The 26053-nt window shown below is 36.7% G+C and overlaps 3 protein-coding genes and 1 long non-coding RNA gene across 6 annotated transcripts; 3 read left to right on the forward strand and 1 right to left on the reverse strand.

The window, feature by feature from the left end:
- The first annotated feature begins 224 nt into the window (after positions 1–224).
- On the forward strand, positions 225–13227 carry slmapb (sarcolemma associated protein b). Of its 2 annotated transcripts, XM_024292959.2 has the most exons (11): positions 225–358; positions 4530–4699; positions 4857–4930; positions 6445–6573; positions 6653–6727; positions 6808–7110; positions 7397–7667; positions 7791–7962; positions 9786–9920; positions 12163–12251; positions 12630–13227. In XM_024292959.2, the coding sequence occupies exons 3-10, from the start codon at positions 4879–4881 to the stop codon at positions 12244–12246; spliced, it is 1221 nt and encodes a 406-aa protein (XP_024148727.1). In that variant the 5' UTR covers positions 225–358; positions 4530–4699; positions 4857–4878; the 3' UTR covers positions 12247–12251; positions 12630–13227. The 2 variants fall into 2 exon arrangements, with proteins under 2 accessions (XP_024148727.1, XP_024148728.1); XM_024292960.2 differs by lacking the exon at positions 12163–12251 and having other exon boundaries at positions 226–358.
- Positions 13228–14209: 982 nt separating this feature from the next.
- On the forward strand, positions 14210–19951 carry abhd6b (abhydrolase domain containing 6, acylglycerol lipase b). Its single transcript, XM_036212777.1, has 8 exons — positions 14210–16611; positions 17278–17434; positions 17810–17923; positions 18003–18135; positions 19054–19211; positions 19339–19393; positions 19481–19581; positions 19750–19951. The coding sequence occupies exons 1-8, from the start codon at positions 16487–16489 to the stop codon at positions 19927–19929; spliced, it is 1023 nt and encodes a 340-aa protein (XP_036068670.1). The 5' UTR covers positions 14210–16486; the 3' UTR covers positions 19930–19951.
- Positions 17982–21070, reverse strand: LOC118598951. The gene is made up of 2 exons (XR_004948189.1): positions 20932–21070; positions 17982–19925 (listed from the first exon to the last, which is right to left on the reverse strand). It is a non-coding gene; the product is annotated as an uncharacterized LOC118598951 (long non-coding RNA).
- Positions 20939–24472, forward strand: kctd6b (potassium channel tetramerization domain containing 6b). 2 transcript variants are annotated; one of them, XM_024292998.2, is made up of 3 exons: positions 20939–21207; positions 22251–22350; positions 23069–24472. In XM_024292998.2, the coding sequence occupies exons 2-3, from the start codon at positions 22324–22326 to the stop codon at positions 23753–23755; spliced, it is 714 nt and encodes a 237-aa protein (XP_024148766.1). In that variant the 5' UTR covers positions 20939–21207; positions 22251–22323; the 3' UTR covers positions 23756–24472. The 2 variants fall into 2 exon arrangements, with proteins under 2 accessions (XP_024148766.1, XP_024148765.1); XM_024292997.2 differs by having other exon boundaries at positions 20940–21207; positions 22263–22350.
- The last annotated feature ends 1581 nt before the right edge of the window (positions 24473–26053 follow it).

Here is a 26053-nt window from a genome sequence, read left to right on the forward strand (position 1 = left end):
AAAAACACAATTTTTATTGGAGTGGGTCTTTAAAATATGAATATATATAATTTTTATACATTTAAAAAGCACTTTAATGAAATTATTCTTTGCTGTTTAATAGTAGTGTAGGCAGTTACATTTTTTATTTAAGCTATTGATAAACTTCTATGGACGTAAGTTTGCATTTTTCCAATTTTTCTGACCAGTGAAGCCTATAAGTTCTCTCTAAATTAACTTGACAGTGCCCTACATTCCATATGGACGCTGGTTTTAATTTGACAACCCAGATCTTTGTAAGCTGACACTGTTCGGGTGTCATGGATCACACAACCCGGACATCAGTGGCAATCTGGAAATACCCCAAAGTCCCAGAAAGGTATGTTGGCCTTGTAAAATAGTTGTCGGTGTTGCTACAATTGGCATTGAATTATGTACATGTACTTCCTTTTGAGCTGTGTTCAAGAGCCTTAGGGTTATCTTGCTGTCATACTTTAAGATGTATGCATCATATAAGGTTGTAAAGCCTGTTTGTCATTTTTATCTGGTATTACATTTGTAAGAATCGTGGGATACGTTGAAGAACTTAGTAAACAGGTTGTATAAATAAATCAGTTTGTTCCGATTCTTCTTGGTGAATAAGTAAAAAATAAAAAAAACAAAATTTTCTAGATCATTTGTTTAATAAATCAGAGCTTGTGTAGTGTGTAGAGGAGTTGTACGAAGCTACAACAGTCTAAAATCTCCTCATTCTTGTTGCACGCATTTATCCTTTTCTCTAATAAGCATTTTTGGGATGCCAAACAGTATAAATCTGTAGGTCACTCTGGCTTAAACAGCACATTCACAACTATTTCTCTCCTTTCTACTTCCAAATTCTAGAGAAAAAAAACTTCCTCCTCCAGAGAGCAAATTTCAGTTAGGGTAATGATACTGTAGTGCGTTACCAGGATGTAAAAAAAAGGGATTGCCACTGATTGTTTAGTCTCATCTTTATATCTCTCTGCACGGATATTGCCACCAACAATGACCTGCTCGGTTTCTTAATGACATGAAATGTTGCCCCACACCATAACACTACCTCCACCAACTGATACCATTCTATCAATCGAGGGATCAGCACGGCATTCTCTGGAATTGTTTCCCATGCTGTGACTCTGCAAAACATCATTATAGAGGGGAATTAAACAGGCTTCCCAACAGTCTGTTTGTTGTCAAAAGACAAAGGCATATGAATCAAGCATGTGTTCTCACATGAGTTTAATTATCTATTTTTTAGGTTATGTACTGTTTTGACATAGGAAAATTGCTAAATTGCTAATTTTTTTGTTTTTTTTTCTGGTGATATCTTAGATATCATTATAGAAATACTAATAATTTTAAACTTTATAGCAAAGCTTTTTTTTCTTTAAAGTTTACTTTAAAAAAAGTACATCTTGGTTTGTAAATAAACCCCTCGTGTATCCTACAAATGTCAGCTCTTTGTTGAGTGTAAAGTGAGGTGTTTATGCATTAAATGGTTTGAGTTTAGGAGTCAGAAATTAAATTTAGTGTTAGTTTTCTTTGTAAATAATAAAGAAACTTTCAAAGAGTAAATATTCATTCAGATTTCTTTTTCTTTTCTAAGATAGTACTCTGAATTCTCCACTAGAAAAACACATACTTAGAAACTTTTTTATATCATTTTAGTGCAGAATGTCTTAGGTTTCAATAAATATGAAAATTTACATTGTGAAATGTATGTTTTGGGTTTGTGAGAGTGGTTCAACATTTATAGAATACTAAATTTTAGTGAAAAAAAAATTCTAACCCATGAAGCACTAGAAGTCTATTAAATATAGATCCATTGTGGATGTTTACTGGACATCTTAAATAACTCTATTTTCTATTAAAGGTCCACCAGTAGTGTTCTGAAAAATGTATTTTATATAACGTTCTCCTACAGATCTCTTCGTAACCATCTAATATTGCGATACTTTTAAAATTTCCCAAGATCCTTCTCATTGGTCAATTCGGGCATCTGCAGGATCCTTTAATTTCCTGTAATGAACACCTCCTTGTGAGTCATCTCTTACAGCTTTGACACAGTCCAATGACCTTCCAAAGAACAATCTTTGAAATGAACCGTAGCGTGCTATTTTCTACCAAAATGATGTCTGCATCTTAAGAGAAGAATTTTTCACAGATAGTTACACTTCAATGCACGGTTACCACACATGCTTACTGCAAAGGTCAAATGGGGTCAAAACTTTGGATCTGAAAACAGCTTGAAATTTCAGTTTTTACTGACATGCGGACTGAAAGCTTTCAACCTTTTTTTTAAAATGTTATATTCACCTTTTGTGAATGTGTGCACTTACATAAGAGGGTTCTGAACCACTAAAAGCCTAAAACGGGATGGATGTATGATCTTTCACATCATCTGCACAACCCTGTTACATCTTGGAGAAATTAAAATTTAGTTGAGTCCTCCTACCAGACAACTTAAAAAAAAGAAATCTACCCCTAATGATGCACAGAACAACAATGGAATCTGTGATTAATTTAAAACAACTGATGAACAACAAATAAATAAATAAAAAACCCAGACTGTCACTTGTGCAGACCTTTTGAGTAAAATCAGTGGAAACATTTGCCATCAGCCTCCAGTGGACATATAAGGAACTGCAACTGGATTTGAATCAGAAAGTGGAACATTGGAGAAAACTGCAACATGTTGTTAGTTATTAACTCAAATGACTGAGGGAATCCAAAACAACCACCTGTAGAAACAATTAAACATGTACTAATTGGAAGTTTAAAGAAACTATGTTAGTTAGACAAAAGGTAAATTTAGTGAGAAACTATGGAAATGCATGATGCTTATATGTTCAGAATTGGTTCATCTAAGTAAGATTTGGCTTGTTCTTTTTAAATCTTTGCAGAATTTCTTCCGAATTTGTCGTAAAATTAAAAAAAAAAGGCAAATATTTTTTAATTTTAATTTATTATAAAATCACTGCACTTGATTTTGATTTTCAAGTCAATATTTGAACAATTAATGCACCGCTATCCTTTTATTTTATTAAATTGCCCCATTTAATTAACCCTAAATCTCCTCGAGAAAAATGGTGGCTTGTTTACTTTACAACTCGCAATGCATGATGGGATACAACACAATTAGCAGTGAGAGTCGTCTGCTAGAGATCTAAAGAGTGATGTGTAATAGGTTTGTATGAATGGATGTCTATCAGATGCATATTTATAGCTGGGAGCTTTGAAATAGCTGTGATTGAAATATCTAATAGATGAGTCTGTGCCCTCTGAGAATTAGCATTTGTCCAATTTTAACATTAAAGGTCCACTCAGATCATCTTTTAATCTTTTGTACAAGCATTCCTTGTACTTTAATTATGATTATATCATTTTTAGCCAAAATATTTTTAAAAATTATGTGGTCTCCAGGATATTTTTTTCTGCAGAGTGGCAGTAGTTCATTAGAAATTTTCTTCAGATTCGTGGTTGGAAATGTTAGTGAAGAACAACCTGTCTCCTCTCCTTCCTGTTACTGAGAGCTCTCTGTTTACAGGCTCTCGCTGACTTACAACCCCTCACACCCCCAACTAAACATTATCAGTGCAACAAAAATGGCTAGCAATATTAGAAGTATCAAGTTGTATAGTTTGGAGCCAGATTACAGCTCAGACGAGGAAAATGAAGATCTATTTGTCTGAAAGTGGATGCATCAGAATGGAGTGGAGCAGGAAGTTTGTAGCCCGCCCTGCGTATTTTCTGCGCCCCAAATACCCTTTTTTTTAAACTGGATTTTTGTCTGCTCCTGATTCCCAACGATTTGAATAAAGAAATGACATTTTAATCTTGATTTTCTATATAAATGTACATTAGCAGAGAAATTCCTCAAAACATATTAAAAACACAATTTTCATCAAAGTGGGATTTTAACTAAACAATCCTCTGCAGTAGTAGGAGTTACAGACCTTATCATTCATATAAAAATGTCCCCAAACAATGAAAATTACCTTTATGAGTCTAAAATGGATTAGACTGTCTCTGTCTTTGCATTTTAGATCTACTCCAAAATTATTCTTTAAAAAATATTTTTGAATAAACTGTAGTAATGCAGCAAACCTTTAGTTCTATAGGTATGCATAATTTAAAAAGCTAAACATGCAACTCATTCCTGCAAATAGTTTCAGTACAATTTCAAGCTCAGAACTAGAAGTCTGTTAAAAGATCAACGTATTCCAGATTCTAAGTGACACACAATCAAATGCCAGGATGAGGTTTCTACATCAGTACCATCCAGCTAGAGAGCAGCTCAGCACCCCAAACAAAACCTCTCTGTGTAAGAATGCAGCTGCAGCTTCCGTGATGCCCTACACAAATACATGACCCAGTGTGGAGGGGCTCGGGACTTCAGCCACAAAACAGGGGAAAGAAGGCTGCTGCGACAGATTTCAGCTCAGTCATTTGCCTTAGTAAATCTTTAATATCATTCTTGGATATTTATCCCTTTACTACAATCGGGTTTTTACTTCTTTTTGCTCCAGCACAGGATGATGGAGCTCACGGGGCTTGTTTTCCTGCTGGAGTCCCCCCTTCAGTGCTTGGACTGTTCCACTTCACATCTAAAAAAACCTGACAGTTGGGGAAGAGTTCTTCTCCATGTCAGGGACGACTGTGGCCTCAGCTGAGTACTGAAGCTCCTGCCTCACTTCAGGTAATTGTATTCTATTTTGATACATTTCCTCACCAAGGATATTTATTTAAGTGGTCAAATGATAAATGAGGATTTTTCTGTTTACTTTTTTAAAGAAATATAAAATCCTTGAAAGTAAGTGTTTTAATTGGTTTAAATCTGTGAACTTTGTGTGCAGTTTGTTTTTAGCAGAGGAGCAAATGGATCAGAAAGAGATGAGTGATCCTCTGAACAATGTGTCACTGATTAAAGGTAACTCACCTCCTGTCATCACTACAAATGTTAGATAATTGCCCTAGAGTTCCTGCCATGCTAAAATACAGTATTATACTGGTATAAAAAAGCAAAAAGAAGGAAAGCATGAGTCACTGGGCTTGGACCTGCACACAGTTCTGAAGATGGCCTTGTTTTGGAGGTTGGAGTGTCGCTTTAACAGCTTGTTCGAGAATTTCTGAGCCCAGGAGGCACCGATGTGTGTCATCTTTACATTTTGGTGACTCAGAATGTCGCAGTTAATCCACAGAAACCTTTCGGAGCAAATGGTCAAGCACAGTAAGCCGATGAATTTTGCATGAAGAATGAATTTGTGATGCTACAAGAAAGCACAAAGCAGACAGTATCCACCGTGTCATCTCTGAAAGATGCCACGAATCGCAGAGGGGAAGTTCATACTGCTTCAAACAGAAAATTGTTGCTAATTGGAGCGAGAGGCGCAAAAGCCGCCGCTTTAAAGCGGCGTCACATTAAGGAGAAAACAAACAGCAGAGAAAAGAGGGGCCGTGATGGCTCCAGCCTACAGCCAGGCGCTAAAAAAAGACGTTATCCTACATTTATTCTGTTGCCACTTGAGGCTATGTGGTGTTCAGTCTTCCCTACTAATGGGAAAGGTATTTTTATTCAAGCTAATCCCAGCCCTGCTTTGTCAGGTGTCATTCAGTGATATCAAAATATAAACCCAGCTCTTATAACTAATTTTTCTTTTATATATTTTGTGAAATATCTCTTTAAGCTCCTCAAAGGACGCACTTTTCCAGACAAAGTGGGCCCAAACAGGGAGCCCACTCACATTCTGACTCTCACTCATGCATATGCATTCACGAGGGAGCACACAACCACAAACTGGGCAGAGCTCTGCCCTCTCATCCTTTGTCTGGCACATAGCTGAGGCGGTCATGTGCTTCAGTCTAGCCTTTGTCTCACGTCAAATCATTTTTGGGGGAAGCTCCATATAGGCCGTGACACCACAAATACACTCAGTGACGGCAGTGTTTCCACCACATCTGCTGCATTTTACAGCAGTCCAGCTCCTGTGATGTGTCCTTTTAAGGCGCACAAATTTGACCCGTCATGGTTCCTGTTTGCAGCCCTCCGGCAAATGCCTCTCTGAGATGAGGTCATCTCTTTTTCTGGTCAAGATAGATTAGGGGATCAAAGTATTCTCTGGGCATTAGAAAAGTGCAAGTGTTAGTGGAGCTCGCTGCCGTCTCTGGGAAACAAAACAGACTGTCAACAGTGAGGGGAAGTTTAGACTTGGAACACCGAAAGCTGGAATAAGAGGAATTTAGTTTGATTGCTTGCTTTAAAAAATGCAGATAACAGTAGTTGTGTCTATTTCTGGATTTGAAATTAGTTTTATATAATATGCCTATTTGGATATCTTGGTAAAACATTTAGTTATCACGATCAAATGTTCTTACATTTTTGTGTTATAAACTGATGTATCATTTTTGTTTTGTTTTGTTGTTTTTTCTATATGTGGCTTACAGATAATCTGACCAGATCAAACATGGAATCCTCTGGTGACTCGGAAAAAGTGATTCAGCACTTGAATGATGAACTGCGACAGGCTCAGGAGATGGCCAACACGGAGAAACATAAATGCATGGAGCTGCAAGGTGGACCCACATCACCTACTCTCCTACATGCATGCAGACCCATGCAGACTAATGAAATGAATGCATTTGTTCTCTTAAGGTGTCCTGGAAGGAGAGAGAAAAGAAAACAAAAAACAGGCAGATGAATCAGCAAAGCAGATAAAAAACCTTCAAGGTAAATTTGTTTGTGGACTCATTAAAAAAAATAAAAATGCACGCCATTAAAGCCTATCTGTCTGATCTCGGTGTTGGCAGGCCAGCTGCAGCAGCTCAAAGAGGAGATGGGCGTTCTCAGAGAGCAGATGGACGTCTCCTCCAGTTCAGCCAGTGAGCTGCAAATCGCCCGAGATGAAGTGAAGTCCCTGAAGCGAGCCCTGGAGGCGGCCGGCGCTGAGCGCGACCGTGACATCGCTGCTATCCAGTCTAACCTGGCTGCTGCCTCAAACGACCTGGACAAGTGGCGCCAGACTGCTAGCAAATACGAGCGCGAGATTGACGACCTTCAGCGGGATCTGCAGCAACAGAGCAAGCAGTGGCAGAAAACTGCAGAAATTCAAGGTATGGTATGTTGGAAATGAAAACTTTAGTCAGTCGAAGCTCATATGCATCTTTCACTGATTTATTAGAATATTTATGAATTTAAAAAAATGCTAACCAAGAATAAAGCTAGTAGATGTTGAATTTTAGGTTTTTGTTTGAAAACTCCACGAAAGAAACTGCCAAACGTGCTAACAGAAATATTTTTTTTTCTTAATTTCTAATTTTGAATTTTCTTTTAAGCTAATTAGAAACAGACCATCTGTTCAAAGAATGTGTAAATACATTAAGCTTTTCCTCCTCACAGCCAATGAGTTGCAGTCTATCCAGATGGAGTGTAACGGTCTTCAGAAGGAGTGCTCGGTACTGCGCTCTGAGAAGCAGGACATGGTGAATAACCACCAGAAGGAGAAGATCAGCCTGCAGAGTGAATGCTCCTCTCTCCGGGCTGAGAAGGAGGAACTTCTCAAGAGTCACCAGAAAGAGAAGGCCAACCTGCAGAGCGAATGTGCAGCCCTGCGCGCGGAGAAAGAGGAAGCGCTGCAGAAACAGCAGCAGCTGCAGAGGGACCTTGTTAGGTCAGTGCAGTGGCTTACATTACCTATAGCTCAGCATTGCCCCCCTCCCTCCTTTTGTTTCCTCTGTCCCATTTGGTTGACTCACTTCCAGTGTGACTAAATGCTTTTTTTGGGGGGTGGTAGCTGTCGTGACCAGAACGCTGAGCTGAACGACAGCCTCAGAGCCATTGAGCAGTCTCAGCAGGAGCTACTGAAGAAGCTGGAGGGCCTGCAGCTCCAGCACCAGCAGGAGAACGGCGAGCTGCAAACGCAGCTGGAGGAGGCAGACAGCCGCTGCAAAGCTCTGCAGAGAGAGGTGTGCCCTCCAAACTCAAGACATCTGTGCAATTTTCCAGAACAACATACCTATGATTCTTTCCACTTTTGCAACATTTTAACATATTTCTTTTTTATAATGCTAAAAAAATCAAGACAAGTGTCTTTTTCTACACGAGATCAGGCCAACAGAAGGATGAGGTATAGATTCAGTCTTGGGGAACTGCAGCTGCCTGTGCCGTGTTGCTGAGCACGCCACTTTACAGAGCTGACGTCGATGCCGAGTTACAATATTAATGGAAGGGGAATTTATGTACTCACAGCACAGGACAGGAAGTTCTCCCTTTGAAAGTCAGTCCATACTTTACTAATAGAGAATTACTAATCGGATTTTCTATTCCGAGTTCATTGTCAGTAATTTGATATAAAAAAACAATTAAAAATGAACACAGGAAGTACAACATTTCAATATCAAACCACTCCACTCAAGAAATAAGCCCACATATTTACAGTAAAATACAGTTTATGTCTTATATATATTATATTTATTTTATTGTTTTTCAATATTATGAATAAAATAGTCTTTTAAATTGAAGTTAAAGACCCATTCCAATGAAAATTGTGTTTTTAACATGTTCTTGTGGCATTTTTCCTCATGATGGAGGACATATATAAAGAAAATTAGGATCAAAGTTGAATTTTTGAGTATTTCTTTATTCAAATTCTTGTACATTTGAATCAAAAATACAGTTTAAAAAAGATCTTAATTATGACATAGAAAACATGCTGGGTGGACCACGAGCTCCTTGCTCCGCTCCATTCCGATGCTTGAAGACAACTTTGTGCGTCTTTGTTTTCTTTGTCCGAGCTGGATTCTGAGAGCTCTCGGTTATGGGTGACGGGAATAGGGAGTGGGGTTGCTCCATGCCAGCAGTCCCTTCCACAACTCAGTGGCAAGTTTCTAATTCTGCTCTGCAGAAACTACGTTCAAGAAAATCACACTTTTATTAAAAACAATTTTGACTAAAAATGTCATAAACATAATTAAAAGACCGCTGGTTGGAGTGGGACTTTAATAAAGACTATGTTTAGTTTTGTTAAAACTAAGCATTAATATTAAAAGATTAAAGCTGCATCGACACATGTGCATCACACTTACAGTATGTCACCTTTACTGTCTGCAGTTATGATTTTATGTGAGAGCTATCTGAGAAATGACAGTTTAGAAGAAGAATTTCCTGTTTGTTTCTAACTAATTATTCTGAAAGTCGACATAAACTGACATCATTCTCCCAATAACTGTCGCTCACCACTAAAATTCCTTAAATGAAGGCCCTCCCCCAAGTTAAAAGTTCTTGGAAATTGAGCCACTCAAGATATTCAATGTGATCCTCAAAACCACGGAGGGATTTTTTAACTTGATGTCTTATGATGCTTATGTTGGATATTATTAACACAATTTCATGCAGCTTTACAGTTCAGGATTTGTGGCCTCTTGGGAAAAAATTGCAGGGGGGAATCGAGAATTTGGGGGATTTTTTTTTTTTTTTAGTTTCTTGCTAAACCCACAAACTTTAAAAAGAAAAAAAGATGAATTTCCCCCTGGTTTAGTAAAAATGCGCCTGTGTTAAATCCTCCTGCAATCTTGCATGCTGTTTGTCAAAAGAGCCAGCCTGACAAGGTGCAATAGTTAAACAGCAGCGTCATTGTCAACTGGAAGAATACCAAGATGAAGTCACCCTTAACTGCATCTCATTCCTCAGAAGTTGCTGCTTTTTCAGTCAATGAAAGGAAAGGGGGCTGTTTTCTGTCATTTTGTCATACAGTTGGCTTATTTTTTATTTTTTATTTTTTGTCCTACAGTACGAAGATGCTCAGACTGAATTATCTGACCTGAAAGAAAAGTTTGAGAACAGCCAGCAGGAAAAGCGTTCTCTCCTAGATCAGCTCGAGGAATGCAAAACCAGCCTGAGTGACATACAGGAGAAAGGATCAAAGGTTAGTGCTGATGTGACAGAAACTCCTTTACGAGGTGGACAACTTTTTTGCTTTCTTGTTGCGTAATCACGTGTAAGCAAAAACAAGTATCTATAGAGGGGCTTTAACTGTTTAAGTACAAAAAAAGACAACGAAAGCAAAGGAGAATGAATAAAAATGTTAAACTTTCAGCTGTTGTGTTGAACATTATCCCGAGCCTTTGTTTGCCACGAAATGTGAATCTCATTGAAGATTCAACATTTCTTATTTAATTTTAGCCACCTGCTCGTCTGTTTTCATCCACGGTCTTTTGCCTCTTGTGGGCCGTTCACACATGCAGATGCTGAAAGACGGCTAAAGGCAACAGCTAAATGCCTCTTTATTTATTGTTTTTTTTCCCCCATGCAGCCCCACCGAGCATAAGCGACTCTTTAAGTAATGTGTCAAAGTCATTTTATATTGTTACTAATGACCCGATGTTATCTTGCGCTCATTTCTAACTTCTATAATTTTGACAAAATATACATTTTTGGAGAGTAAAATATTGAAAGTTATTTCATGTTTAAGTTGATTTATTCTGGAAAAATATTCCCGCCTTTTTATTCTTAATTTTTAAAGTTTTAAAGTAAAAAGAAAATGGGCATTCTGCTAGCTTTTGAACTATTTTGGCATTTACTAAGAATTTTTTTTGGCTATTTGAAGTTTAGCTAATATTTCAGCCACATGCTAGTTGGTTTGGTCAATTAGGGCTTTTTTTGTTGTTGTCCATTTTGAAGTCTAGGTAATATTTCAGCTAAATGTTAGCTGTTTTGGCTAATTTAGGCTTTTTTTGTTGTGTCCATTTTGAAGTCTAGGTAATATTTCAGCTAAATGTTAGCTGTTTTGGCTAATTTAGGCTTTTTTTCTCTTTTTTTGTCCATTTTGAAGTCTGGGTAATATTTCAGCTAAATGTTAGCTGTTTTGGCTAATTTAGGCTTTTTTTTCTCTTTTTTTGTCCATTTTGAAGTTTAGCTAATATTTCAGCTAAATGTTAGCTGTTTTGGCTAATTTAGGCTTTTTTTGTTGTGTCCATTTTGAAGTCTAGGTAATATTTCAGCTAAATGTTAGCCGTTTTGGCTAATTTAGGCTTTTTTTCTCTTTTTTGTCCATTTTGAAGTCTGGGTAATATTTCAGCTAAATGTTAGCTGTTTTGGCTAATTTAGGCTTTTTTTCTCTTTTTTGTCCATTTTGAAGTCTAGGTAATATTTCAGCTAAATGTTAGCTGTTTTGGCTAATTTAGGCTTTTTTTCTCTTTTTTGTCCATTTTGAAGTTTAGCTAATATTCCAGCTAAATGTTAGCTGTTTTGGCTAATTTAGGCTTTTTTTCTCTTTTTTTGGCCATTTTGAAGTTTAGCTAAAATTTCAGCTAAATGTTAGCTGTTTTGGCTAATTTAGGCTTTTTTTCTCTTTTTTTGTCCATTTTGAAGTTTAGCCAATATTTCAGCTAAATGCTAGTAGTTTTGCCTAATTTAGGCTTTTTTTTAAGTTTTTTAGGCTGTTTTGGAGTATTTCCGCTACATGCTTACTGTTTTTGCTAATTTATGTTTTTTTTTCAGTTGTATAGGCTATTTTGAACTTTAGCTATTTTTTAAGCTACATGCTAGTTGTTTTTTTTTTTTTTTTTAGTCTTTTAGGCTAATTTGGCATTTAGCTATTATTTTTATCTGGCTATCAGCTTCAGTATTTTTAGTTATCAATTTCAGCATCTTCAGCTATTAGCACTAGCATCTTCAGCTATTAGCACTAGCATCTTCAGCTGCCAAATTCAGCTTAAAACATTCATACTGGCATTATCACAGTTAATGTTTTATATCTAGTTCATAATTATGTTAAAAAGTTACGGATTTAAAGTTTTATAAATGTAGTTCTAGTGTGTTTATTAAATGTTTACCCTTTTCGGCCCGCGACTTAAGGTGTGTTTTGGATTTTAGCCCCCTGTGCAATTGAGTTTGACACCCCTGCTTTAAGTCCTCACACAAACACCAGGATCGAAAGAAAGATAGAAAGTCGGGAGGGAAAATATGGCTGTTTATGTTCTTACACACGGTGCAAGCTCCACCCAAATAGGGGCTAAATGTAATAGATCATAATTTTAGATTGGACAACAAAATCCTGTGTGCAAACAGATATTATCAACGTAAACATCACTTAAAAACCAACACCACTGACTGCGTAACTTATTAATAAAGCTATGGCCAACCAGTGTGTCCCTTCCCTTCTGTAGACCTCCCTATTGCTGCCTGTTCAAGCCATAGTCATCGGCCTTATCCTGGCTTTGCTGTATTGGTGTTTCGGCGCATTGTGGTAGCAAAGGTACATATTACTCCTGTCAAGTTGGCCTACATCTGTCATTTTCATTAGTAGCTTTTGGATCATTGCATGGCCTAGTCAGGGTTTCTTCATTTCCCAGAATGCCTTCCTCATGGGGAGATTTTAAAAAGTGCTGCCTGAAAAATCTAACCTCTTTAATCATCCAAATGCATCATTTGTCGTGTCTGTCTTGTCCGAATTAATGATTAACAAATTATCTGCTCAGCTTGCCTGGATCCCTGTTCACATTTGTTATTTTGGCTTTCTATCATCTGTGCTTTTCCCAGATTCAAAGCTTGTCTTGCTTAAGGGTTGGGCTACCTTTTGATGGAAAGGTGATGCTGAGCTTTTTCTCTTTTCTCCCTTTTTTCTTCTTTCCAGAAGCCGTGGATGATCTGGGGCCCCGTGGTTGCTGTGGCTCTGACAGCTGTGACTGCTGCTGTGATCTTCAAAACCTAAGGGCAATGCTTTCAAACATGCACACGCGCATTCTGGAAACCCATGTTTGTCACGAGATGTTGAAACTTGCCCCCTTATCGTATCTGCACTAATAACAGGGAGGGTTCCTATTTAATTGCATAATTCTTAAGACGCTCTATCTTAAATGGCGGGATGCTAACAAACGAATGTTGGTCTTTTTTGAGTGAATCAGTAAGTTTGTGTGTCTGTTACTGGAGGGAAGTTAAGTTGTCATTTATCGATTTGACTCATAGGATCATCCATTAATGAATGTAAAACTGCTTCCCAAACGAATATCTCCAAAATCTTAACGCTTTATGTGTTTATTGTCATAGAATAATCACCACCACTGGAGGATGATGGGTAACAGTTCACTGACTGATGTTTGTGTCGGACACGGCTTTGTCGATAGATGTCTTGCTGATGTGAAGATGAATGAAGGCAAAGTTAAAAAGAGAAACATTTGATTTCAATTTTTTTTTCCACTGGAGCATCATTAAACAGAACTGAAAAAACTTCCTCTCTGAGCTTCTTTAATGTAGAGACTCAAAGGAGAACTGCACTTTCTTTATGCTTTTCATTGAAAAAACAGAAGATAAATTCATTTGTCCCAGCTGCAGTCCACTCAAGCAGAATATAACGCTACTCCCCCCCCATACTTTCTTGAAACATTTCACCTCTCATCCAAGTTTATCGAAGAAGCCATTAAACATTTCAGGAAAGGAGATTTTACGTCTAGATGCCATGACTTAACCTCCAAACAACTCACCATGCAGGATAAACGAGAACCACCAATACTATTCCAGTGAACATGTAGTCAAATTTAACTGATTCTACTGAAAGGTCCCCAAATTACAACTAAACGCAGCAAAAACTGATGTTAATAATATATATTCATCTTTTAAGTTCCATTTCAGTAACATTTTAATCTATTCTAAAAGCCTTCTAGGTGGTTCTTTAATTATGAATATTTTTAACACATTTTAAAAATGTATCATTTTCTAGGACATAGTTTCTGCAGAGCGGCAGGAGTTCATCAGATAATTATATCTGAGTTGTGAGATCAGCACTCATTTCCCATCATCCCTTTGTTGACACTATCTCCCTCTAGCTCAGGGGTGTCAAACTGAAAGCCTCCAGGGCCGATCTCCTGCTGCTTTTCCAGAAATCTTACCTTAATAGCTGCTAATTACCTGGATCATGTTTGTTTAGCCATTAAGGAGCTTCAACAGCAGGTTGGTTGGAAAATATGAAGGACACCGGCCCTCAAGGCCTGGAGTTTGACACCCCTGTGCTAGCTTGTTAGCTTGTGCTACTAATATAACAAGCTAGCTTGAGCTAGAACTCAAGCTAACATTAGCAGTGCAACAATAATGCAATATCAGAGCTATCTAGCCATATAGTTTTAAGCCATATGCCAGAGGACCGGTGTCCTACATGTTTTCTACCAACCTGACATTGAAGCTCCTTATTGGCTAAACACTCCTGATCCAGGTAACCAGTAGCAGATAAAGCTAGATTTCTGAAAAGCCAGCATGAGGCCGGCCCTCGGGAATGACTGCGGACACCCCTGATCTAATTGACGGCAAGTGGATACATTGGAACCATCAACCAACCACCGAACACACACAAAGTTTCAGTATACAATAAAAATTTATTCCACTTCCAGGATTTGCTTTGCATACAAATTCTAAACCAAATGTGAGGATGTCATTTGACTTCCTTTCAAAGTAGTCAAAGCTCACTTGCTGCTGTTTTGCCTGCCTTTTTCCGGCTTTGTTTGGAATGACATTTACAATTGTTGCTGTGTTGACAGCAAGAGACCCAAGGTGTTTGTTCCTAACAAATCAGGTTTGTCCTGTTGTCCAATCTACACATCAACTGATGCTCTTTTCATTTTTTATGTTTGTGTTTTTTTACAAAGCCGTTCAGTTGTAGATTTCAGAGGGACTCTCGAGTAAGACTGTTGAGGAACAAGTTCAGACATTTTAACATTTAAAGATCCACTCAATTCCTGGAGGCCACAGTTTCAGATCTGAATCGGTCCAGAATCGGAGGAAGATTCTCCATGAGACTGAAGGCAGAGTGCCTGCTTGAAAGGGAGAACCTCCACATGTTTTCTGCTGCAGCAAATGACTCATCTGGCTCTTTTGGTCATGTCACTCCCTCAACTTTACGAAAGCTCAAACAATTCTGGCGCAGCTCTATAGGGAAATTAAGAAATGAAATAGTTTGGCCATGACCTCATAAGAAAACTGCTCAGAATTTTACAGATACAGTTACAATAAACCTGGCATGCAAAATGTCCTGAATATTTAAACACTCTAACTACAAACTGGCTTTTTCTAGGACAAACATCGTCATGTTTCAACTTGACATGAGGTCTTATTTTTCACAATGCTCGTGATCTCACTTTAACACTAGCAGACAGTGATGTAGCATTTTCTTTCTATTGGCTCTGCTGTGTCAGGATTTCCTTTCTGGATCCACTGTGACATGAAACATGTGAGTAGATTTAAGACAGCCCCTCTGTCTTATATAAACTCAAACACGAGAATTCTTCCAGTGCAGGCTAAGCATCTCTGTGTCCATTTATTCTGCTCTACTTTGTATGTAGGTCATCTTTAGTGGACCAGCGATGCTGCAGGATGACAGTTAAACACCACTGTGGTGTTATCAGGGGCAAAGAAGTACAGAGAGCATGCTGAAAAAATGTCTCAACAACACCAAAAATAGTTATTTCTTTGTGCTTATGCAACTTTTGTTTTTATCACGTGTTCATATTTAAGATACACTGTCAGTTTGAGACCGTAGTATGGTCAATTCCCTGTCGATGAGCTTTGATTGGGTCTCCGAAATGCCTTTGAATGAGGTCTAAATAAGAGGTTTGCATGTGTCATTTACTGCTGCATCCCAAAGTACTAAAATTGCTCACAGCTGCTCCTCCAGCTGAGGCAGAAGTGTCCTCTCATGGTCTGTGGATGAGCTAAATCTCCACTGATCTTTGCAAATAACAGCCTGCAGACGGGCCACAGTTTGCCTCTACCATGACACCCAGTGGTAAGTAGTGGCCTCGAGGTTAAAAGACATACTGTAATGATAATGCAGTTTGAAAACATTTATTTTCATCCTTTGACATAATATTTTTTACTAAAAATAGTCAACTTTAACCTAATATTGAGAGTAATAACATTTTATTTTTGTGGGGCAAGGTTTTTTTAAATAAATTCCAACATTTAAGCCATTCACTCCAAATCACAAAACCTCCAATAGATTTTTATAAATCTATTATTCATCAATTGTACCACTCATTTTACATTTTAAATATGTTTTTTTTACAGCCATCTACTGCGTTCACTTTAAAAGTTTGACCGAATGAGTGGCCTGGTTTTCTTTCATGGTAGAAAACAATCAATAAGTTTTAACCAGAGCAACAATACCACGGACTGGAGAAACACAACAACTCCCACAGGGACGCATTATCTTTTTCAGCATACGGTTCTTTTATTTAAACCTTTTTTTAACAGAAAAAAAGAATAAGGAATCTCAGAGATTCTGTGTCAAACTAATCAACTTTTGTTCACATGCCTGCAAGTGGCTGAAAAACAAAGAAAGGGAATAATCATCTGAACGTAAGTTTGGACACTTTTACAAATGGCCGCTGTAAAAATTAAAACAGTTGGTACCTTCTCCACATTGTTTTTTTTTTATTTTTTAAATGTTCTTCCTCTTGTGGTATTGTATGATAATGTGCATGTTTCATCTATTTTAGGTGAAATATGGCAGCTGATTTAGATGTGGTGAACCTGTTTGTTATTGCTGGAGGAACACTGGCTATTCCCATCCTGGCTTTTCTGGCCTCCTTCCTGCTCTGGCCATCTGTACTCATAAAAGTGTATTACTGGTAGGTGCAGAAAATACTCCAACTGTTGATATAAAGGAGATTTCAGAACATCTTGATGGTCTACATTTATATGAAAATTAAATTAAAAAAAAGCTTTTTAAAACATATAATTAGATGTATATCTAACAAATACTCTGAAGTAATTTATAATCTGATTTTATTAGGTAAAAGTACATTTTTTTGTAATAGTTCTAATATTTTTGGACATTTTCATTCATGTTGTTTTCTCAGCTTTGGCATCAAACTCATGTTGTGGTGTCCATAGAGACACGCTATTTAATTTCTTAATGGAAATAGGCACTTTGACAAAGTTGTTTCCTGTTATAAAATCTATTTCTATTTCTTTGTAGGCCTATGATATTTTTTTGTTGTGTGTTAAATATTATATGTTTGATATTCATGCTCTTCCCGTGCATAAACATGGGTCATTTCCAGGCTTCCTCCCACTGTCCAAAAACATGCTTCATAGGTTAATTGGCTTCTTTAAGTGCCCATTTTTGTGGATGGACATGTTTGATATTGTGGTTTGACACAATCTATTTCAGTCTCACATTTTTCCTTATTAAAAAGTAATAAAATAATGTATACTTTCCTAATAGAATAAATACTTTTTTTTTTTAGAAAACAAGTCTTCTTTTTTAACATCAGGTGTACACATTTGCACAGGTACTGGAGGAGAACTTTGGGTCTGCAGGTACGTTATGCAGATTGTGGAGGTTATCGGTTCTGTTACTCCTACAGAGGAAAGCCTGGATTAAGACCTTCTATCTTAATGCTCCATGGATTCTCAGCTCACAAAGACACATGGCTGACTGTTGTCAAGGTAACAATAACTCTGATCTGTGGCTAACATAAAAATGAGGCTGTCCAAGGGAAAAAAAAGTGGAACTAATGTCTGTTTAAAGTGAAAAACTGAATATTTAATCTGAAAAGCATGAAGCTAAGCTTTATAATAAATGAACTTTGGAGATTTTTTGTTTGCAATTTTCAGACTGTAAGTGTCTAAAAATAATTTAGAAATTTTAGCCAAAAGAGTATAATTTTTTCATAATAATTATAAAATAAATGTTATTGTAAAATAAAAGTGTGTTTGATACCCTCAGGGCTTCACAGTACTTTCTGAAAATTGTTACTTTTTACAATTTGAAAAAATGTAATACTTGTATTGACCTGCAAGTATTCACCTCTTGTGATCTAGTATCTACCCAAACATCTGCACATTGTGTGTGTGGACATGCCAGGCCATGAAGGAACAACACGCACCAACACGGATGATTATTCTATTCAGGGGCAAGTCAGGAGGATCCATCAGGTATGTTAGTGCTATAAAAAAAAGTTCACATCAGATACTCAAATATTTTTTTTTTTTAATTATTTCTCAATGTTTCCAGTTTGTGGAATCCATTCACCTAAACAGGAAACCCTTTCATCTGGTTGGAACCTCCATGGGGGGAAATGTTGGAGGAGTTTATGCAGCTTGTTATCCTTCAGAACTCTGCAGCATGACTCTCATTTGTCCAGACGGTCAGTGACTGCATGCGTTTATTTGTGGCACTTTAGTTAGAGACATCACCGGAGTCTGCACTGTCACATTATCGGGTCTAAACTTGCAAATATATATATTAAAAGTCATTTGTTTTTAGGTCAAAACATGTTTGGCTTGGTCCAGCACTGCACACAGTCCAGTAAATTTGGATTTTAATCCATCTGACATTCTAATTACAAAACACGGTTGCATGGTTGGTCACATTTTGTGTGTATTTGACTTTTTTTTTTCATTACACCTTTAGAATGCATTTTATTTTAGCGTCAAATCTATTTGGCTTTCCAAAAAATAAAAAGTTCTTCTAGTTTAAAATAAACTTTCACAAGAGGAAGTTGAAAGCTCTGGAAAACTTTTTATATTGAAACTGAGGGCAAGTTAATTCCATGTGTTGCCTTTTTTTCTTTTTTGGAAGCCTGGAAGAAATAAAATTTAATGAGATGAAGATTTATTGAGATGTTGCAAAATCAATTAAGTCACAGCAGGGTTCTCTGAAAGTGTAATAAGGCACAGGTTTTCCCACACTTTTAATGCATGTGATAGATACTTTTAGAGTTAAAATATTTGAAGGGTGTGGTATAAATAAATAATAACAAAAAAATTTTTAAAAATGTATTTGACAATCAGAAGGACTAGAACTTGGTTCTGAAAGGCTTTTAAACAGGTGGAAAGATGACAGGATGCACAAGTCTTATCAAACAACAAAAGGCCTAAATGGTTTTTACATGTTTTATTAAAATCTTTAAAATTGCCAGAGCCTCTTCAAAGGTTATTATGAGAACCAGATTTAATTCCTAATCCACATTATTTGAGATTATAGGTTTATAGTTTTATTTCTTTGTCCTTTTCTCTTTTATACCACGGTCAAACATCAGTATATAAGTGTTTTTCTGCTACAGGAATAAGACATCCGTGTGAGACCAAGTTTGACAATCACTTACAGGACCTGGAGCACAGCAATTACACCCTCAGCATCCCACTGATCCCTACTACACCAGAGGAGATGGAGGACATGTTCAGACTGTGCTCCCACGTTCGCTTCAGAATTCCTCAGCAGGTCAAGTCCATACTTGTAACATGAGTTTTCTTTTCGTTACAATGGACACCAGAAACTTGAAAATCTATGAAAAAAAATGTTTGATTCATTTAGTGGATACTTCAATCCTATTTTTTTTATTATTTAGATTCTTCAAGGACTGGTAGATGTCCGACTGCCTCACAACACGTTTTATGAAGAAGGTTCGTTTTCTTATAAAAAGGAACATTTTGTAATGTTTTTCATACTCAAACAACATGTAAATAAAACCATTGTTTTCATTTCTGCAGTATTTATGGAGATTGTTGGTGAGAAGTCAAGATATGCTTTACAAGAGCACCTGCATCTCATAACTGCTCCTCTACAAGTGATTTGGGGTAAACAAGATCAGGTAAATATGTTAAAATATTAACTTCTTTTGGTTATTGAGATGACTTATTGACACATTTTGCCACCAAACTCATTAAAATGTACCAATATGTAACATGGAAATGTCATTTTAAGACAGCAGTTGAGCTTGTTTTCATGAAATACCAAAAGAGATTGCGTCTTTGTCCAGGTGGTGGATGTCTCTGGGGCAAGTGTTATTGCAGAGCTGTTGCCTGGATGCAGGGTAGACCTGCTGGAAAACTGTGGTCACTCTGTGGTTATGGAGAAGCCTTGTCGGACAGCCAAACTCATCCTCGAATTCATTATCTTGCAGCAGAACGCCAGAGGTGGTACAAAGAAGTCATCCTGATCAAAAGATAAAAAAAAGAAAACAGTTCAAATATGTGCCCTACAGTATGATGAGAGACAAGGCTGGGAAAGGGAACAGGAATTATTTATTTGTTTTATCTCCAATTCAAATAAAAAGAGGTTTGCATACAATGTTTGATCTTTTGTTTAATTAATGGAATTGAATGAATCTTTATGTATATAGCACTTTACAACAAGTGCTTCACAATAAAAGACAAAAGGAAGTTTAAAATTAGTCAGATTAAGAAAAACAGCATAAAATTAAATAAATTCAATAAATTAAAAGTTATGCAGTAATATAAGTATCCTAAAAGAAAATGCGTTCTGCAGGAATATTATTCCAACAAAACTTGACGAATGTGCTTGTATGCTGAATACTTCTATTTTTTTAGTTTTACATCTGTAATGTTGTATCTTTTGCTTTTTTTTAGATATATCTATTTTTATTTAGACATTCTCTTTTTTTTCTATAAACCTACACTTGTGTCTTGATTGAGTTTGTTTATTCATTTATTTTAAACTTCATTTTAAGACGTCAGTTTCATTACAAAACTATTAATATACATTGTGTGCAATATTGTTGGTATTTACAAAATATATATACCTTACAATAAAGTATTCATATTTAAATAGTATTTACATATGAATACTGTCAAATAAACAGAGTAAAATAAGGTGCCAGGGTAGAAACAAACAAACAAATGCATGCAATGATTGGTAAAACAATGCAAAGTTAAATTTCTTAATAATTTTATGTTGGGAACAAATTTCATGACATTTTTTTTTTTTGGGGGGGGGGGGCAATAATTGATTCAATATATAGTTTGACCTCCGCCAGAAATAAAGAAAACTTTGACATTTTATCATAAAATTTGCATTTATGAATGTAAAACGTCAGGAAAAATGTAAAGAAAATAAAAATAAAAAATTGAATTGCCATATTCTTATGTTGGTGGAAGTATCCCCCCGCTTTGTCTGGTCATTTTGATGCGTAAAAACGCACCAGTTGGAGAAGGCTTCCATGCTGGGTAGGCCTGTAACGTGGAGTGTCCGTGGATGCGTGGATGAAGCAGAGGTGGCTGTGTTTGCAGCAGCAGGACCTCCTCCTCCCTCCTGCTTTCTCCTCCCGTGTGCGCAGTGCTGCTGCAGCCCGAAGCGCTGAGTGCAGCTGCCCGTTGAGACCACAGGCTATGACCATTTGATGCACCGTTAGTGGAGAACAGCGGGGACGGCTTTCTTACGGGCCATTCAGGAAGAAAAAACAAAGAAGCTAAAGCTGGTGAGTGTTTACTTTATTGTCTATTCGGAGCTGGTTGGTTGATTCTTAAATCCTCAGTAGAAACAGCAGCTAGCGCTCTTGGATTGCTAGCTGCTAGCATGCTAGCAACAAAAAAACTAGCTGCTAGCTTTCCTAGCTACACGAATGTTTAAAGTCTCCACTTCAGTATTCGCGTTGTATATCACTATTTTCTACAGAACTGCATTAAACGTGAGTTTACAGAGAAGCACCTTAGTACTTTTAAAAGCGTTTTGTGTTTTATTTTGTTATTCGCTTTGTCGGCTTCTCTCATTATGCCTGCAGTCAATCACTCCACACTCACTCAATACCAAATGTCACCTCAAGTATCAAGATTTAGCCAAGATTGACTTTTTGTTCGTATTGAAAACAAATATTCAAGTATTTGTTCTTTTACTAATATTTCTAATGCTTTGATTTTGGAGGATTCATTCTACCCATTTTATTTTCATTTAACCTCAACATATGGGAGCTTTTGTTCAACTGTAAAACCACACTTTCCTCCTTTTACTCTTGTTTTCTCAGTTTAAATGAATAACTTTCTAATATCTTACACTTTTCTTGTTTTTCAGGGTGCCTACGTTTATAGAATTTATAGATACAACTAGCCTAATGCTGGCATGTTGCAGTTTTTGTTTTCCTTAATAAACACAATATACTAATAAAGTAAATGTATATTATTTGATTATTAAATGCACTAATATGACCCAAAAATAGCTATTAGGTACATTGTTAAAGATCCACTCTGACTAAAATGGTGTTTATAACATGTTCTTGTGGGATTTTTATGATGGAGGAGGACATGTATAAAGAAAATTAAGCTTTAAATCGTTGTGAATCAGGAAAAAAAACTACTGGGAACACTTTTAAAATAGATCAAAAGCTGATCAGAGTTGGCATTTAATTAAATCTGATGCTTTAAGTACAGGACATTCTTTGCCTGAGTTACTTCTCACTTATTCTTCTGATGAGTTTTTGTAATGTCTCGTATTAATGTCACTGTTTTTCTTGTCTTTGTTTTACTGGTACAATTAAAGGGAGTCCATCCTGACCACGCTCCCTCTCTACTTTGGTTCCGACCTAGTAGAATTTCTACAAATGGATAATGGGGACTGGGGCCATAGGGTAAGAGATGGTTGAAATTCATATTTTGTTTGTTTTCAATGGTTAACCAGAACCGGATCATAGAAAAACCAGTCTTCAGACTTCTCATTCTGTTGATTTCTTATTTCCACTGTTGAGCATCAAATTAAAACATTGGCATCCCCATAAACTGATCAGAGTACTTCTTTTTCATTTTAAGCAGCAGGGGCATAACCTAAAGATTATAAAACTGGTGATAGAGAGAAGAGGAAGTAAACATGTTCCAGTAATCAGATATATTTATTGCAGTTCCCTATATTCCCCATATAAATATATATGATTGAGCACTGATGGACCTCTGCAAAGGACTTAGGCTGTTTGTCATTCACTTCCATCATCCTTGTGAAAATAAAACCTAGCTTGGTGTTCCACATTGACAACAAAAACCAGCTATCTTCTGGTCTTTCAAAATCTCTGCCAAATACTCATTGTAACTCAACTCAGGAATGTGCATAGTTTGTGAAAAGGACATAATTTAGTGTTTAATTCAACATGATCCAGGTTTATTTTTGTGTCTTCTCCTCTAAGAATATCTTCAAAACATTTTTTTTTTAGTTTGTGTGCCAAAAAGTAATTGAGCAATGTGCCTAAGCTTACTGAGCATAAATTTAGCTCACAGATGGAAATAATTACTTTAATGTTTGCTTATACAGAACTTCAGTGTGTAAGCTAACAAAACAAACTCTGCTCTCCTCTCTAGATGACTACTCCTGTTACCTTGAATGTGGGAGGCCACCTGTATACCACCAGTCTATCCACCCTACAGCGCTATCCAGACTCCATGCTGGGTGCCATGTTCCGGGGCGATTTCCCCACAGCTCGGGATTCCCAGGGGAATTATTTCATCGATCGGGATGGAACACTTTTCAGGTACATCCTGAACTTCCTGAGGACATCTGAGCTCACACTACCAGTGGACTTCACGGAGACGGACTTGCTGCGGAAAGAGGCTGACTTCTACCAGATCGAACCTTTGATCCAGTGCCTTAATGATCCTAAACCCCTATATCCTCCTGATATCTTCGAGCAGGTGGTGGAGCTTTCTAGCACCCGGAAACTGTCCAAATACTCCAACCCAGTTGCTGTTATCATCACACAGCTAACTATAACAACAAAGGTTCACGCCCTGCTAGAGGGCATTTCCAACAACTTCACCAAGTGGAACAAACACATGATGGACACCAGAGACTGTCAGGTGTCATTTACCTTTGGACCATGTGACTATCATCAAGAGGTTTCACTGCGCGTTCATCTCATGGACTATATAATGAAACAAGGTTTCACCATCCGGAACACTCGTGTGCACCATATGAGCGAACGTGCAAATGAGAACACCGTGGAGCATCACTGGACTTTCTGTAGGCCAGCACACAAAGTTGAGGACTGATTTAGTGCACAATTGTTGTGACATTACTTTTAAATGACTTTGTATTACTCAAATCATTGGAAAAAAAGAAAGGAAAGAGCAAAAGTCCATTCTGCTGCAGTGAAGTCTGATCCTTTTTTTCTCATTTTAGAAATGATGGTGCATTACACAAAGCAATAAGAATAAAATATGAAATATTGTTTTGGCCACCCAGTTTTAAGACCAGACAACTCAAGTTTGTGTTTCTGCAAACTTAACAATTCTCAGAAACCAATCTTACAACTTGATAATGAAAATGTTTATAAATGATCCTTTATTTATTGTAGGGAGTCTAGTTCCTTTACGTAGTTAATACTTCTGTACTCAATTCAAGATAACTCGTGTAAATTTCAGATCATTTCCAAAGAAGAGTAAGAAATAATCGGAAAATAAAAGCTGTCTTGATTAAAACAGTCACAGTGTACACTTGGAGGTGTTAGGAGTGTACCTCTGCTACGGTAAATATTATACCGAGGTTATTTCTGTTCCAGTAGACCAGTGGTGAGTAGAATTAGAGACTTAGATCTCCTAACCCCTTTGTATGGTACTGTTTCTCAATCCCCTAAAAGTTGTTGCATGTGTCTTGTGTAATGTATGTACCTGCTGTGAACGCTTTATAATGTTGTGCTTAGCTGTCATGTCAAAGAAGATGTGTTCCATCGTCCCAGCCAAAATAAATCCAATTGCTGTCTCATTTTATTCAGTATGTTTTTGGTTGTCTTTATAACTTCAGATGTTTGCAGAAGGTTTTGTGTAGTATTCAAGCTTCAAATCTAACACTTTAAGCTTGTAAAATTTAAAAAATAACATATTTGCCTTTTTTGACTTAATTTTGAAAATTGAAATAAAAAAAATAGTTTAATTTAGTTTTATTCTATTTATATGGTGGCTCTGAAGTACAAATTACATTACCAAATCACTTGACTTGAAAACATTTTCAATATCACAAAGAATTTAAAAAAAACATTACTTTTAAGAAATCAAAATGAAATTCTAGAAACAAAAAATAAAAACTTTTTAGAAAAGAAAATGAAATAAAGTTTAAAAATCACAACAGGAAGTAAAAAAGCAAAATGATTTAAAAAAAATAAAATTTTAGAAACTCCAATTAAAAAAAAAAAAAAAAAACTTCAGAAAAAAAATTAAGCATTTCAAAGATCACAACTATTAAAAAAGCAAAATGACGTTATAATAAAAATATTTTTTTTTCAGAAACCAAAATGAAATGTTGAAAAATGAAAAACAAAAAAGAAACCAGAAAAGGTAAGTACTTTAGGATTTAGACGGACATCGCTGATTGGATGATGACGTTTGTATTTTGACCTACTCTCATTGACTTTGACGAAGGGGGAAAAGCAGAAGGATGTTTTACCTGAAGTGCAGTAAAGAATTAATTGAGGCTTCGCTGAACTTTTGCAGTGGCAAAAAATTTAAATTAAAGAGCAATCTTCTGTCGGAGACACTACAACATTTGAGTGAGTAAAGAAGAATTATCAAATTTTTATAGTAGCTTAATACCATTAGCATTTTGTTACAAAATGCTTAAGAACTTTTGTCAATAATGACCTCATCACAACAGACTCTGTCTGCTTCACTTACTGGAGTAAAGTTACTGACAGAGTTAAGAAAGGTAGAAGAAGGAGTTGTAGAACAATAGCTGGAAGAACAAAGTTTGCTATAAAAATCAGAGCAATATTTTTGCTATGGTATTTTTATCATCAGAAATTACCCCATTAGTATTTAATTGTAAAATAGAAATACAATTGGACTGATGTCTCTCAAGCCTGAAAAAAATAGACTGAGTTCTACTGTCCTTCTTTAATCCACCTTCTTCTAGATTGGATAAACACTCCTCAGCTTTATGCTTGTAAATTTAATCTAACATGTGCTGTAAGTCCACATTCCCAACAGAGCAATGGAACCCTTCAAATATTTTGGTCGCACTCTAGAGCCCTGTTTACAATAAAAAGCTGTAAAAGTACGAGAAAAAAAGTCAGATCAGATCTCGGTCTGATCAAATGAAGAACTATGTAGACACTGTACATCGGATTGGAAGGAAAGAAGAAGGCAGAAACCAGCAGGTCATTATCCAGTTTATGAAGTGTTTACACTGAGATGGAATTAGGAAGAAATCAAAAGATGCCAGAATCTGTGAGACTGAAAAAATATGGTTTGGTGAGGATTGAATGGTTGCCTAGAAAGGGAAAAAGTTTGGCCAAAAATACTACAAGCCAGAAATGCAGGGCAAAAGGCGTACTGCAGAGGAGTTGTCTGCTACAT

The sequence above is a fragment of the Oryzias melastigma genome, linkage group LG7 (assembly GCF_002922805.2).
Source record: "Oryzias melastigma strain HK-1 linkage group LG7, ASM292280v2, whole genome shotgun sequence".
Classification (NCBI taxonomy): Eukaryota; Metazoa; Chordata; class Actinopteri; order Beloniformes; family Adrianichthyidae; genus Oryzias; species Oryzias melastigma.